The sequence below is a fragment of the Triturus cristatus genome, chromosome 3_1 (assembly GCF_964204655.1).
Source record: "Triturus cristatus chromosome 3_1, aTriCri1.1, whole genome shotgun sequence".
NCBI classification, from domain to species: Eukaryota; Metazoa; Chordata; class Amphibia; order Caudata; family Salamandridae; genus Triturus; species Triturus cristatus.
This window is the reverse complement of record NC_140583.1, coordinates 529534024-529547931: the sequence shown is the minus strand read 5'-3', so window position 1 is coordinate 529547931 and position 13908 is coordinate 529534024. Positions and strand designations below refer to the sequence as shown.

At 47.3% G+C, this 13908-nt stretch overlaps 1 protein-coding gene across 4 annotated transcripts in view; it reads left to right on the top strand.

Moving 5' to 3' along the window:
- Window positions 1-13908, top strand: part of ABHD2 (abhydrolase domain containing 2, acylglycerol lipase) — a 427692-nt gene that overhangs the window by 170039 nt on the left and 243745 nt on the right. For all 4 annotated transcript variants that reach the window (XM_085644457.1, XM_085644454.1, XM_085644456.1 and 1 more), the window contains one exon: window positions 13255-13347. In XM_085644457.1, the coding sequence (XP_085500583.1) occupies window positions 13255-13347 (93 nt within the window). The remainder of the gene's footprint in view (window positions 1-13254; window positions 13348-13908) is intronic.

Genomic DNA, 13908 nt, shown 5'->3' with positions numbered 1-13908 from the left:
TTTAACTGGATATTTCTTTGTGGGTAGTACCTTATTTTGAGTTAGCACAGCTTTGAAACAGGCTGAGTTTGCCTCTTTCTATTCTTTAGCTGTGGTGTTTGAAAATAAAACCCTTTTTCAACGATATATGGGTAAATTAATTAACTTAATGTCCAGCAGGTGCACACAACCGTACAACACAACAAAGTCACATTAAAATAATGTAGCACAAAAGTATAGCTACATAAAAAATGTTTGTGCTCACATCTATGAACAGGGCAACATCACTAACGTGGAAGCTGTTGGCACTTTGCACATAATTTGAGAGGGGGTTTATCATTTTCTGGCCTGGACTAAATAATTTCAGAAAGTGATATTAAAGGAGGAGATAATGAGTGCTTAACTGCGATTAACAGCCTGCCATTTGACTTGAACTCTCTCATTGTTTTTTAATCATCAGGGGAAGTTGCCATACGGTTGAAACATGGTGTGTGTCACAGTTGCAGAAAGGGTTTGTGATTGTTGGAGAAATGGTGATTAAGGCACAGTTTTTCACCTTTTTGCGTCAGAATATTTGAAAAGTATTTATAAAAAGTAGGCGTTTTGAAACATGAAGGGAGAAACTTTCCTGCCCCCATCTGGCTGACAATGATATAAGCAAGTCAGATGTAATGTATGCATAAAAATGTATTATACTTTGCCTTGATTCTAAATCTATTTGGAGCAACTTTATGAGCTATTAAATCAAACACACAACGGGTTTCTGTACAGCTCATATCCTGAACTAAGTTGTTTGATAAAATAAAAGTATTTGCCTAGGATCACACATTTTGGCCAAGCAGTGATTGATACCAGTTTCAGACTTTACAATTCATCTGCTTAATTGGTACTTCATTATGCTTTCAAAGGTTACTGCTTTCTGCTCAGTTCTTGGAGGAGAAGATTAGACTTGGGTGACAGGCAGAATTCACTCTTTATTTTTGGCGCTTTCACCGACTGATGGAGGTAACATTACATGTTTATCGCCCACCTGTAGTGCTACAGTACACAAGCACCTAATAGTTAAGTGTTTGCATTCTGTAGCAAAAACACTTTTTTGGAGCAATACATTTTAACAGGACAAAGTTTGCAGAAATATGAAAACACTAACATGTTTGTAGAGAGGCCCACCGTTTGAACTGGAGAAGTGCCTTTCTGCCAGCTGTGACTTTGAGGTGTCCGAACACTGTTCAGCCTCAAAGCAGCACTTGAGAGGCACCGCTCTTCTGCAAGCAGACGACACGTGGCAAGAGGTGGAGAGGGAACAGGTGCATCTAAATGCTCTGGGCCCAAAAGCTACTGACTTTCGCCCCATTGCATACTGCCATGCGGGTGCAAGACAGGATAATAAAATAAGACTGATCACACTTCATTTCACAACTAAGGTTGAATAGTGATTGGCCTGATTTTATTTTAGTCCCCCTGCCCTGCGCTGTTATTCACAGCTCTTATGTGCTGTGAGGGCGCATGGACGTTTCCTTAACAAGCCAATCCCAATTCCTTTGATGATCAGCAAAAGGTTGGGTGAGTGTTCGAGATCTGCAGACCATCTGGGAATTCGCCACGGACTCCTGCGGGTCTAGGGACCATAGGTTATGAACCACTGACCTAGACGACTGGCTGATAAAGAGTACAAACAGGGACAAATGTGTCAGACACACAAACAACGATTGACCTGCTTTACAGGTTGGGTTTCACGATAAATACCACCAAATTACACAAGCGGGAGTGGTCCGAAGCAAAAAACAATCTCAAAGATCTACTGTTGATTTAGCCCATAGTACATCATTCCCTTAAATAGCAGGAATCAGCTGAAGGGAAAGGCTTATTTCGTCCCGTAAGTGACAATTACTACAGATGTGTCACTCACAGTTTGGGGGACACACTTCTTTGAGATGACAGTCCAAGAAATGTGTACTCTTCAACAGAGGCCCAATCACATCAGTTTCTCGGGGCTCCTGGCGCTAAAGCTTTCGCTCAGATACTTCCCCTCACACATTCCCTACAAGGTAGTCCTTATGAGAACAGACAATATGACGGCAATACATTACATTCAGAAACAAGGGGTCCCTCATTCACTTGAGCTATCATAGCTACCACAGAGCATATGGAAATGGGCAATACAACATCACATACACCTCCTAGCGGAATATCTCTTTGTGGTGGAAAACAATTTAGGGGACCTTCAAAGTAGGATGCAGCAACATGTCCATGAGTGGGAAATCCACCCCCAAGTCCTATTGCCATACTTCTGTGCATGGAGAACGCCAGACATAGACCTCTTTGCCACAGCAGAGAATGCAAAATGCCAAAACCTTGCGTCCAAGTTTCATCACCCAAAGTCCCAAGGCAATGCATGCTGGATGAACTGGTCAGGGATCAGAATTTATGCGAATAGGTCCCACATGAGCAAGGCAACAGTGGTACACCACCCTACTCACGTTGTCAGTAGTCCTCCATCAGAGACTCCTCAACACGCAGAACCTTCTCACACAGAATCAAGGGGCAATATGTCACCTAGCTGTCAGACAACTCCGTCTAGCAATCAGGCTCCTAAAGTCGTGGAATTTGGGTACTTAAACTTGCTCTCGTAATGTATGGACATCCTTAAAGAGGCAAGACGACAAATGACCAAAACTTGCTATGCTGCAAAGTGTAAGAGATTTTCACACTATTGTAGCAAACAGCACATTGACCCTATCAAACTTACTGTCCAAAACTTACTATGTTAGGTACTTCTTTTACATAGGGCAGATTTAGCTTACACATGTATTCGCCTACATCTCACAGCCATTGCTGCATACCTACAGAACAGGGAGCAGAAATTACTTTTCAAAATTACAGTTGTTAAAGCTTTTATGGACGGTTTAAAAAGAGTAACCCCTCCAAAAACATCTTCTGCTCCCGTATGGAATTCTAATGTGGTACTAGCTAAACTTAACGGTCCTCCCTTATAGTCGTTACATTCATGTCCACTTCAGAATCTCTCATGGAAAGTTGCTTTTCTAGTAGAGATTACCTCATTTAGAAGGGTAAGCAAAATACAAGTGCTCACCCTTCAAAAGCATAATTTCCTAATGCATCAGGAGAGGGTAGTCCATATCCTAATCCAAACTTTTTACCTTAAGTAGTGTCATCTTTTCACCTTAATCAAACTGTTGAACTGCCAGTTTTCTTTCCTAAAGCACACTCTGTAGCAGAAACAACACTTCACACTCTAGATGTTGAGAGAATTATTATACTATATTGACAGAACTAAAATCTTTTCGAAAACACAATTGTGTGTCCTTCTCCAACCCTAGAAAGGGTGATGCAATATTGAAAGCAGGTATTGCTAGATGGATAGCGGGCAGGTCGCTCCCCAGGCTGCCGCACGGCCAGGTCTGACTGTCCTTTGCACTGCTGCTACATCACTGCACTGTCGTTGTGGTAACCTTGTGACCACTACTGTGATTACTGTTGGCTTGTTTCTTCTTGTGTCTACGCACTGCCTAAATTGCTTGTTTCGCTCCCCTGCCTAATCTAATTGTTTTTTCCCCCTGTCTTTTTCCTTCTGTGCCCTGTTCTGACTGGTTTTTCCCCCCGCCGTACTCCACCAGTTTCCTTTTCCCGCCGTTACGTCCCTGCGGCCCCGCCCCCCCCGCATTCCCATTCGCCCCCCCGCTCCCGCCTTCCAGCTGCTCCTCCCTCCCACATCCCCTCTTATGGAGGCCGTGCAGCGGTGAAAGGAGTGCCCTTTGACCCTGCTCGCAGGCAGGTTGCACCCCACGCTTCCGCACGGCCAGGTCGGACTGTCCTTTGCACTGTTGCTACATCACTTTACTGTCGTTGTGGTAACCTTGTGACCACTACTGTGATTTTTGTTGGCTTGTTTCTTCTTGTGTCTAAGCACTGCCTAAATTGCTTGTTTTTCTCCCCTGCCTAATCAAATCGTTTTATTTCCCCCTGCCTTTTTCCTTCTGTGCCCTGTTCTGACTGGTTTCCCCCCGCCGTATTCCACCCGTTTCCTTTTCCCGCCGCTGCGTCCCTGCGGCCCCGCCCCCCCGCATTCCCATTCGCAGCCCTGCTCCCGCCTCCCAGCTGCTTCTCCCTCCCACATCCCCTCTTATGGAGGCCGCATGCAGCGGCCGCGCAGCTGGTGTGCCTAAGGCAAGCCCGTCTGCGCCTGGACCGCGCCCAGCGCCAGGACCCCTGGCCCCCTCAAGCGCCACAACACCCGACTCCAGCACCCTCCACGCACTCCACGCCGGACGTTCACGCACTTGCTGCCTGGCCGCCCCGAAGCGTACCCAAGGACCCTTCTCCTGCCGGAACTGCAGCTTCACCAGCATCCGGCCCGCCAGCCCACCTACCGAAGAACCCAACTTCCTCAAATGCATCCTGCTCAACACCCGCTCCGCCCGCAAACACGCCATCAAACTCTGGGACCTACTCGACACCAACACCCCAGACGTCGCCTTCCTGACGGAGACCTGGCTGAACCCCTCCTCAGCACACGACATCGCCATAGCCGTCCCAGAAGGCTACAAGATCACCCGCAAGGATCGCACCAACGGAGTAGGAGGAGGAATTGCCATCGTCCACAGGAACACTCTCAAAATCTCAACAGACACCGACGACACCCTGAGCACCGCCGAACACCTACACTTCCAGATCCACACCGACCCCAACACCACCCTCAGAGGGAGCCTCGTCTACAGACCCTCCGGACCCCGACCGCAGTTCAGCGACTCCATCGCCGACTTCGTCAGCACACACGCCCTCGCCTCCACAGACTACATCCTTCTCGGGGACCTGAACTTCCACCTCGAGAACAACAACGACCCCAACTCTTCCACCCTGATCGACAACCTCGGACTCAGACAACTCGTCACAACACCCACCCACACTGCTGGCCACACGCTTGACCCCATCTTTTCAGCAAGCTCCCACGTCTTCTTCAACCGCACCACCGAACTCCACTGGACCGACAACCGCTGCATCCACTTCACCTTCCGGAAACCTACCACACACCACTGCACCCAGCAGATGCCTCGCCACCGCTGGAACAAAGTCACCAAGGACCAGCTAACCACAGCCCTTGCCCAGAGCCCACACGTAGACCCGACCGACCCCCGACGCCGCAGCCAGTAGTATCAGACAGTGGATCAACGACTGCGCCAACACCCTCGCCCCGCTCAAGAAGCCCTTCCAACACCCACACCAGCAAGAGAGTCAGCTGGTTCACCGAAGGCCTCCAAGCGAACCTGCCGAAAACTCGAGATAAACTGGATCCGCGAACTAACACCGGAAAGCTACACAGCCCACAAGAACGCCACCCGCAAACACCACCACCTCATCAGATCAGCCAAAAGGACCTCCTTCAAAGACCGCCTAGACAACAACGCACACAACAGCAAAGAGCTCTTCAACATCGTGAACTCGCCAACCCCAGCTCCAACGACATCCCACCGTCACAAGACCTGTGCGACTCGCTGGCCAACTTCTTCCATCGCAAGATTGCAGACATCCACGACAGCTTCGACACCGTCATCACCCCGGCAACCGCTGAAACCCCCACTCCCACGACCACCACCTGCACCAACCGCCTGCTCGCCTGGACCAACATCACTGACGACGACTCCATCAAGATCCCCGGAAGACCCCTGCCCACACCACATCTTCAACAAAGCAAGCAGCACCATCGCACCCCATCTCCGGAAAACCATCAACATCTCCTTCGAGACAGCAACCTTCCCGGAGAGCTGGAAGCACGCAGAGATCAACGCCTTACTCAAGAAACCCAAGGCGCGGACCCCAAGGACCTCAAGAACTTCCGACCCATCTCCCTGCTCCCGTTCCTGGCGAAGGTTATCGAAAAAGCCATCAACAAACAACTGACCAGCTTCCTCGAGGAGAACAGCATCCTGGACCCGTCCCAGTCCGAGTTCCGCAGCAACCACAGCACCGAAACTGCCCGATCGCCACCACCGATGACAACAGGACCCTGCTCGACCATGGAGAAACTGTGGCCCTCATCCTCCGGGACCTGTCAGCCGCCTTCGATGCGGTCTGCCACCGCACACTACGAACACGCCTCTACGACGTCGGAATCCAAAGAAGGCCCTGGACTGGACCACCTCCTTCCTCTCCAGCAGAACACAGAGCGTCCGCCACTCCCCCTTCCACTCGGAAGCCACCGAGATCATCTGTGGCGTACCCCAGGGCTCATCTCAACGCTGCTCAACATCTACATGGCACCACTCGCCCACGTCACACGACACCACGGCCTCAACATCCTCTCCTACGCCGACAACACCCAGCTGATCCTCTCCCTCACCAAAGACCCCCACACCGCCAAAACCAACCTCCACGAAGGAATGAAGGCCGTCGTCGACTGGATGAGAATCAGCCGACTGAAGCTGAACTCGGACAAGACTGAGGTCCTCATCCTCTAATCCAGCCCCTCGGCCTGGGATGACTCCAGGTCAACGCCGTCTCCTCCTCCTGCTTCAACTCCCTCCACGTGCTTCGCAGGATCTTCAAGTGGATCCCCACCGAAACAAGAAGGACGGTCACCCAGGCCCTCGTCAGCAGTAGACTGGACTATGGAAACGCACTATATGCAGGAGTCCCGGCCAAACTCCTGAAACGGCTCCAACGCATCCAGAACGCATCCGCACGCCTGATCCTAGACATCCCTCGCCGCAGCCACATCACACCCCACCTGAAAGACCTGCACTGGCTCTCCATCAACAAGAGGATAACCTTCAAACTCCTCACCCTCGCACACAAGGCTCTCCACAACACCGGACCAGCGTACCTCAACAGCCGACTCAGCCTCTACACCCCCACCCGCCAGGTCCGCTCCGCAGACAGCGCCCTGGCCACCGTCCCCCGCATCCGAAGAGTAGCTGCCGCCGGCAGATCATTATCCCACCTCGCCGCCAAGACATGGAACACCTTCCCCATCCGCCTGCGACAGACCGAAGTCCTCCTAACCTTCAGGAGACTCCTCAAGACCTGGCTCTTCGAACAGTAGCAACTCCTGCACCCCCCCCCCCTAGCGCCTTGAGACCCTCACAGGCATGTAGTGCGCTTTATAAATGCCATGATTGATTGATTGATTGATTAAATGTATCCAAACATTTTACATCAAGGCCAAAAGGAAATCGCCAGTCCCTCTAAAACCACATTCCACTTGGAAAACCTGTGCATCTATGGCTTTTTTTGGGTAACATTTCTATAGCTGATATCTGCAAGGCAGCAACATGGTCAAATCCACATACATTTACCAAACATTGTGTGGATGTCCTCACACGCCAACAGGCATGCATTGGACAAGCAGTAATTAGAACTGTTTCAAACATCAGCTACATCCACTGGCTTGCCACTGCAAGGGGAGAACCTCTTAACAGTTTATGCAGAACATGTGTAGCTACAGTCACACATGCTAATAATGGATTAACCTGTAACCATTTATTAGTTTCACATGTGCCCACCCACCCACCTACCCGAATGTCATTGGGTGTCGCAGATACAAATACATACTCTATAGAATCTATTCACTTACTTTGCTTTTTCATTGAATGGTCATCACTATGAACTGCTTCTAGCTCCAGTATTCATGCATTCAATGTGCGATAAACAATCTGAAGGTGAAGCTTTGACCATGCACATTACTTACCAGAAGAGTAGTCCTAGGACCTTGTGACTCGTGAGTCTTCTTTGAAGTAAAACCATTTGCAAACATCCGAGCCCAACACTAGATGGCAGGAGTATGCAGAACATGTACATCTAGAGCACTACATGCAAATAATAGATGCCCACAGGGTAGTTCTTTTCTGTAGTTTGGTCCAAATTGAAGTAGCATACTAGTTCTCATTATTTTACTAAAATAGTTTAGTTTTGGTATTTTTTTAAATAAGCCTGCAGGTCTCTAAACTCCACCATTATTAATTTCCATACCCGACTAGCTTCAGTAATACATTTTCTATTTTCTCCATATCCATGATAATTGATTCCGCCATTTAACCTGAACATTTTGCTGGTGGTGATCCTGACCCTTCATCGCTTTATCCGGGAGAGCAAAAGACTTCTTGGACCAAATGGGTATTTTTCTTGTTCCACTGTTAATTATATTCAGTAATTACTCTATCTCTAGAAAACAGAATGCATTGTTTTCATTTTACATCCAGATTGCCTTTCCTTCCCTAGGCTCCCTAGGCTCACTAGAGTCTGGCAGGTGAAGTAAAAGGCATGCTCTATGATGCACACTAAAAGTTGAAAAATGAAAACCTCTTTCCACAAGTTTTTGCTTTAAGATGCTCTACAGAGCCTTGGTTGTTTCACAAAAAAGACGGATTACCCGTTTTTATCTGCATATTCTAAAATGAGGAAAGATTTTGGCAATACATTTGTTTATCTTGCACCAAAAAGTCAAATCAGTCAAGCTTCCTCTGTAGCAGTCTACCTTACTGCATTTCTATGTAAGGCCTTACTATAGTTAAATAAATGTAATACATAGATATAATTGTAGAGAAAAGTTGTTTTTTTTAACAAAAATACCATATCATGACATGAAAAGTCATGAACAAAACTGTTACCTAAAATAACCAATAAGAATCGCATATTGAAAACTGCAGAGTAATAGAATTATAACTATTTTCACCTAAGATAAATCTTTCTACCATCTCCCACCGTGTGAATGTCCCTGCCTAAAATAACTCTTAAATCTTTCATCTGTTCTGTGGGCCATTTAAAATGCCACATGTCCTCTTGCCTAAAAAAAACCCAGAACTGCAGCAATTAAGTACCTTTTAGACAACCATATGCAGTCTCTATAAACGCTCAAAACATCCTGGAATAACCAAAACTTAATTAGGCACTCTGCAAATACACCCTTCTACTCTTTCAAAATCTGCTTCAGGTTTATGCTCAGGACTAGGTACGACATATCCCTTGTCCATTCCACCTCATTTATGTTAATTAAGCTTCAAATATTCCACTATACATTACTGTCTTTTCACGAAACCTATCTGAGTATTCTATTTCCCAAATACTCTTTCAGAATCTTAGTGTGATTTTATATATATTTTTTTTTTATCTACACCGGTATCTGCCTATAATTTGGAAAACGTGACAGTGTCTGAGCCGGGGCAGTTACGTACTCTGGTGATTTTGTTATGATCAGCATCATCTGTTGTCAACCGTGGAGATGTTCTTGTGGTCAGGTTACAAACTGTAATTGAATTGCTAGAGGCTTTGCTCTCTGATAATAGAATTATTGGATAGTGGGTCCAGCCTTAGCAGGTTCCAAGCTGTAACCACTTAAACGCTTTTAGTTGATACCACCCTGCTGCGTTCAGCCTCCAATTTCTAATGAATTGCAGCAGAGAAACATCAGCACAAAAGGGACCTGAAGTTGTGGTTCAAACATTGCTGGATTAATATATAGAACAACTCGAATTTGTCTTGGAAAGGGGCAAGATCATACCCCTAACCACTTCTTTTGCATCCTCTAGTACACTTTACTCTTTACTGTTGCATCAATCATTCTCTGAACCTGCATGCGTGTCATAGCTTTATTGGCTTTTTAAAAACTGTTCCTAATTTTAATTTTGTCATAGCCTGGCTTTCTCTCTCTTCGCGCTCGTACCATAATTTGTGCAGTCGCGCTTGCACTACTGGGGGGGGGGTGATTAGTGAGTCTTACCTGCACTATAAATTGGAACTTCACCCGCATTTGTGGGATTCAGTGTGTACGGCTTCCTGGGAGGTTTACATCGCGGCGTTAGCCGCCATCTTGGGTGAGTGGTTGGAAAACGGGCCAGTGACTAGGCGCCATCTTGGTTGGCGGGCTAGACGTTCGCATAGGCGGTTTCCCGCACTCTACGGTGATAAAAAGGAATGGAGGGCCCACGCGCAGCGTTGGCGCGCAGCGGTCGCGTCGTGGGCGCGCCGGAGGTGCGCCAGAGGTAAGCCCGTTTGCGCCCGTTCGCACACAGGGCGCGCTGGCGGCTGAAATTGTGGCTCCGGTCTCACATGGGCGCCTAACCTACACGAAAGAGGATCTATATGCCCTGAAACCTGCTGTTGTGGTAGAACATCAACCCACTACTACCGTTAAAAGCCACAAGTCTTTGGCTTGTGGCCTGCTGAATGTTAGATCTTTGGGTAGGCATCATACAGAGATAGCGCTATTCATAGAACAACATGAGCTAGACGCCTTATTCATGACGGAAACATGGACGAGGATAGATAGTGGAGTAGAATTGGTGCAAGCTTGCCCCCCAGGATATAAGATCAGACATAACCCACGTGATGGTGGTAGAGGAGGAGGTGTAGGGTTGATTTATAGAGAGTCGTTGGATTTCTCCCAGTTAGAAATTAAGAAAATCAGGGAATATGAACTGATGGGTTTTTCACTGAAAGGACAGGGGGGCGGGGGGTGCTATTCACTGCTCTTTTGTGTTATAGACCCCCAGCTGGCGCTACGTCTGCCGTGTCCAAACTCATTGACCTGATCTATGATTTAGCTAATTCCCATGCTAGCTTGATAGTGCTGGGGGATTTTAATCTGTGGCCAGATGGGCCAACAGATTCAGACTTTACATGCCTTACTCAGGCATGCTGTAACATCAATCTGGAGCAGTTGGTTGCCTCGAAGACTCATCAGAGGGGACACATCTTGGATTTGATCTTTGCCAACTCCAGTCAGGTGAGGGTTGGAAACATCCTACCGCAATGCTGGACGGACCACGCTCTAGTTCTTTTTTCTGCAGATCTCCCGGTAGGCCACTCTAAGTGCAGTAGCACGGGAAATGTTAAGATTGGGAGACAATGGTCAAGGCTCTTGAGAGGTGAATCCCTTCCTGATCTGCTCTCAAAAGCTTTTAAACTGGAAAAAAATGTGGAGGAAAGTTATAATGCCCTTATTCAGCGAATCGCGGTTTCTCTGGACAAGCTGGCTCCATTAAGGAAAATGCGAGACAGAACTAGAGCTGCCATGCCTTGGTTTTCGAGGGAGCTCCTCCAACTTAAACATCAATGTAAACGGGCAGAGCGGAGATGGAGGAAACACTATCTGGCTTCGGATCAAGCCCTTTTTAAGCAGGAGCTGGCAGCTTATAAGTCACAGATTAAGTGTGCAAAAGCAAGGTTCCTAGAGGAGACTCTATTGTCAGCCTCTAATAAAGCTCAGGCTTTGTTTAAAATTGTCAACTAGCTGTCTCGACCGGCTAGTGCTTCTACAGTTATTCCTGCCTCTCAGTTACTCTGCGACTCGTTGGCCATGGCCTTCGAAGATAAGATCGCGACCATCTTGAGTAAACTGAGTCCCAATATCTCAGAGGCCGCTCTCCCGCCTACATCAGAGTTGGAGGCTGGGAGAGCAAGGTTGGACAGCTTTCCCTCCCCCTCCTTTGCAGAGTTTGTTGCTTTAGCAGATAGTGTGTCTTCAGGCTCTCCTCTTGATGTACTTCCGCACAAGTTTTGGAAGGTGTTTGGGGAGGAGCTGTTTCCTCCTCTCCATGCAATCTGCTGCCAGTCTCTCGGCTCCGCCCAGGTGCCGGACAGCTGGAAGCTTGCGGTAGTTTCTCCGCTGTTGAAGAAGGAATCACTGGACCCCCTATCTCCCGCTAATTACAGACCTATTTCATTGCTTCCCTTCCCGATTAAGATCTTGGAGAAACTGGTCACGAAACATCTGTCCGGTTTTTTGGAAGTTAATGACTGTCTGGACATGGCGCAGTTTGGGTTCAGGCCAGCGCATGGAACCGAATCAGCTTTGGTGACCGTTTTGAGTGACCTTAGTTCGCGTGCCGATCATGGTCAAGCAGCCTTTTTAGTGCTGCTTGACATGTCGGCAGCGTTCGATACGGTCAATCACGCCATCTTGACCAGGAGATTGGAGGAGGCTGGTGTGATGGGTCTGGCCTGAGATTGGCTTGTTTCATACTTGGCCAACAGACATCAGGTGGTTGCCCTGCCTCCCTTCAAGTCTACCATCAGAAGGGTAGGGCAGGGCGTACCCCAGGGATCAGCCATCAGTCCCATTCTTTTCAATCTTTACCTCCGCCCCCTGGTCAAGTTAATTAAATCTTCTGGCATAACGGTCACCAATTATGCTGATGACACCCAACTTATCTTCTCCTTTGAGGGGGAGAAGGCGGTGTCACTGGAGACCTTTCACCATTGTATGGTCTCCACGGCGACCTGGCTGAGTAACAATTTGTTGCAATTTAACAGCTCCAAAACGGAGGTGCTGCATTGCTCAGCGGACCGTGTCCCACGACCCCTACCGCAGGACTTTTGGCCTCCCTCCTCTCAGGGTACGATAGCAGCGGCAAGCTCGGTTCGTAATCTGGGGGTGACAATGGAACCCAATCTTCAACTAGAGGGTTTCATTGATAAAACAGTGTCCTCCTGTATGGTGCTGTTGCGCACTCTGCGGAAGATTCTCCCTTTGCTTCCCGCCCATGCCAGACCAGAAGTAGTGCGCAGTATCATTTTAAGAAGACTTGATTACTGCAATGCACTGCTTCTCGGGGCACCTATCACGGCATTAGGCAAACTACAACGGGTACAGAACTTTGCTGCTAAGTTAGCACTATCCCGCCGACATTTTGATTCGTCATCTGCAGCACTTAAAGACCTGCACTGGCTGCCTATCTCTCAGCGGGTCGAGTTTAAAGCTTTATGCTTGGTCTTACGGGCTCTACATGGTTTGGGACCACTACCCCTACAGGAGATGTTCTCTTGGTACATCCCTATTAGATCTCTCCGCTCTGCTTCAGCTAACTTGGTAGTTGTCCCCAAAATCCGGAGAAAGCGGATGGGGGGACGCTCCTTTGTCTATATGGCATCTAAGTTGTGGAACGATTTGCCACTGCTGCTTAGATGTTTAGGAGATCTCTTCTCTTTTAAAAAAGAATTAAAAACTCACCTGTTTCCAAGGACTGAGTAGCTTGCCGATACAGTATTATTTTTGCTGCAGGATCAGTTAGATCACAGCGCCAGGATGCCCGATGGGTGACAGTAGCGCTATATAAATGTGTTATATATACATACATACATACATACATACATACATACATACATACATACATACATACATACATACTCTTCCATTACCTGGTAACTGGGCAATGTCTTAAGCGCTGCACAAGGATTCTTATCAGATTTCAGCAAGTTATTTTAATGTTTTCTTGTTCCCACCTTCCTAATGCTAATATTTGTGTTGCTGGTATACTTTAGGGCACAAGAAACTTTTCAACAATGGGATCAGTGTCGGAGATTTTATAATTTCCTTATGGCGGACAACATGAAGAAAATTATTCTTTCCCACAGGTATGTTATGTTCTAGTAATTTTGTTTTATACATTCACACACATATATACAGGGAGAAATCTGCTGAATGTTTGTCCACTGTGGAAATTATCTTGTGACTGGTCTGAACTCTCAGAACACTTGACTGCCTAAAACGATATTTTCTTTAGTGAACGCAATTAAGAGATATTACTTAGATGTGGACATTTTAAAGGAGTTTAGATATTATTTAGTATACTGGTGGTATTTTACAAAGTTAGTCTTATGCGCAAACTCATTTTGTAATTCGCTGCATTGCTGAGGGGCTTCTGTTAGTTTCAGGGGTGGTCATGTTTCTTCACAGTCTGCCATCTTAAAGTGATCAGGCAGTGTATAAAGGACATTATCTGTCCAGTGTGTTCTAGGCTATTGTATTGAACATTTAACTCTGGCATCAATGTTTACCTCTTGCTTGCACTGTAGATTCCAGTCAACTGCTGAAATACTGTCCCCGGTCAGACTTGATACAGGAATAATCTCACTTCAAACCTAACTTAGTTTCTTCCCGTTTAAACTTATTAAAATGATTAATTGTGTCAGATT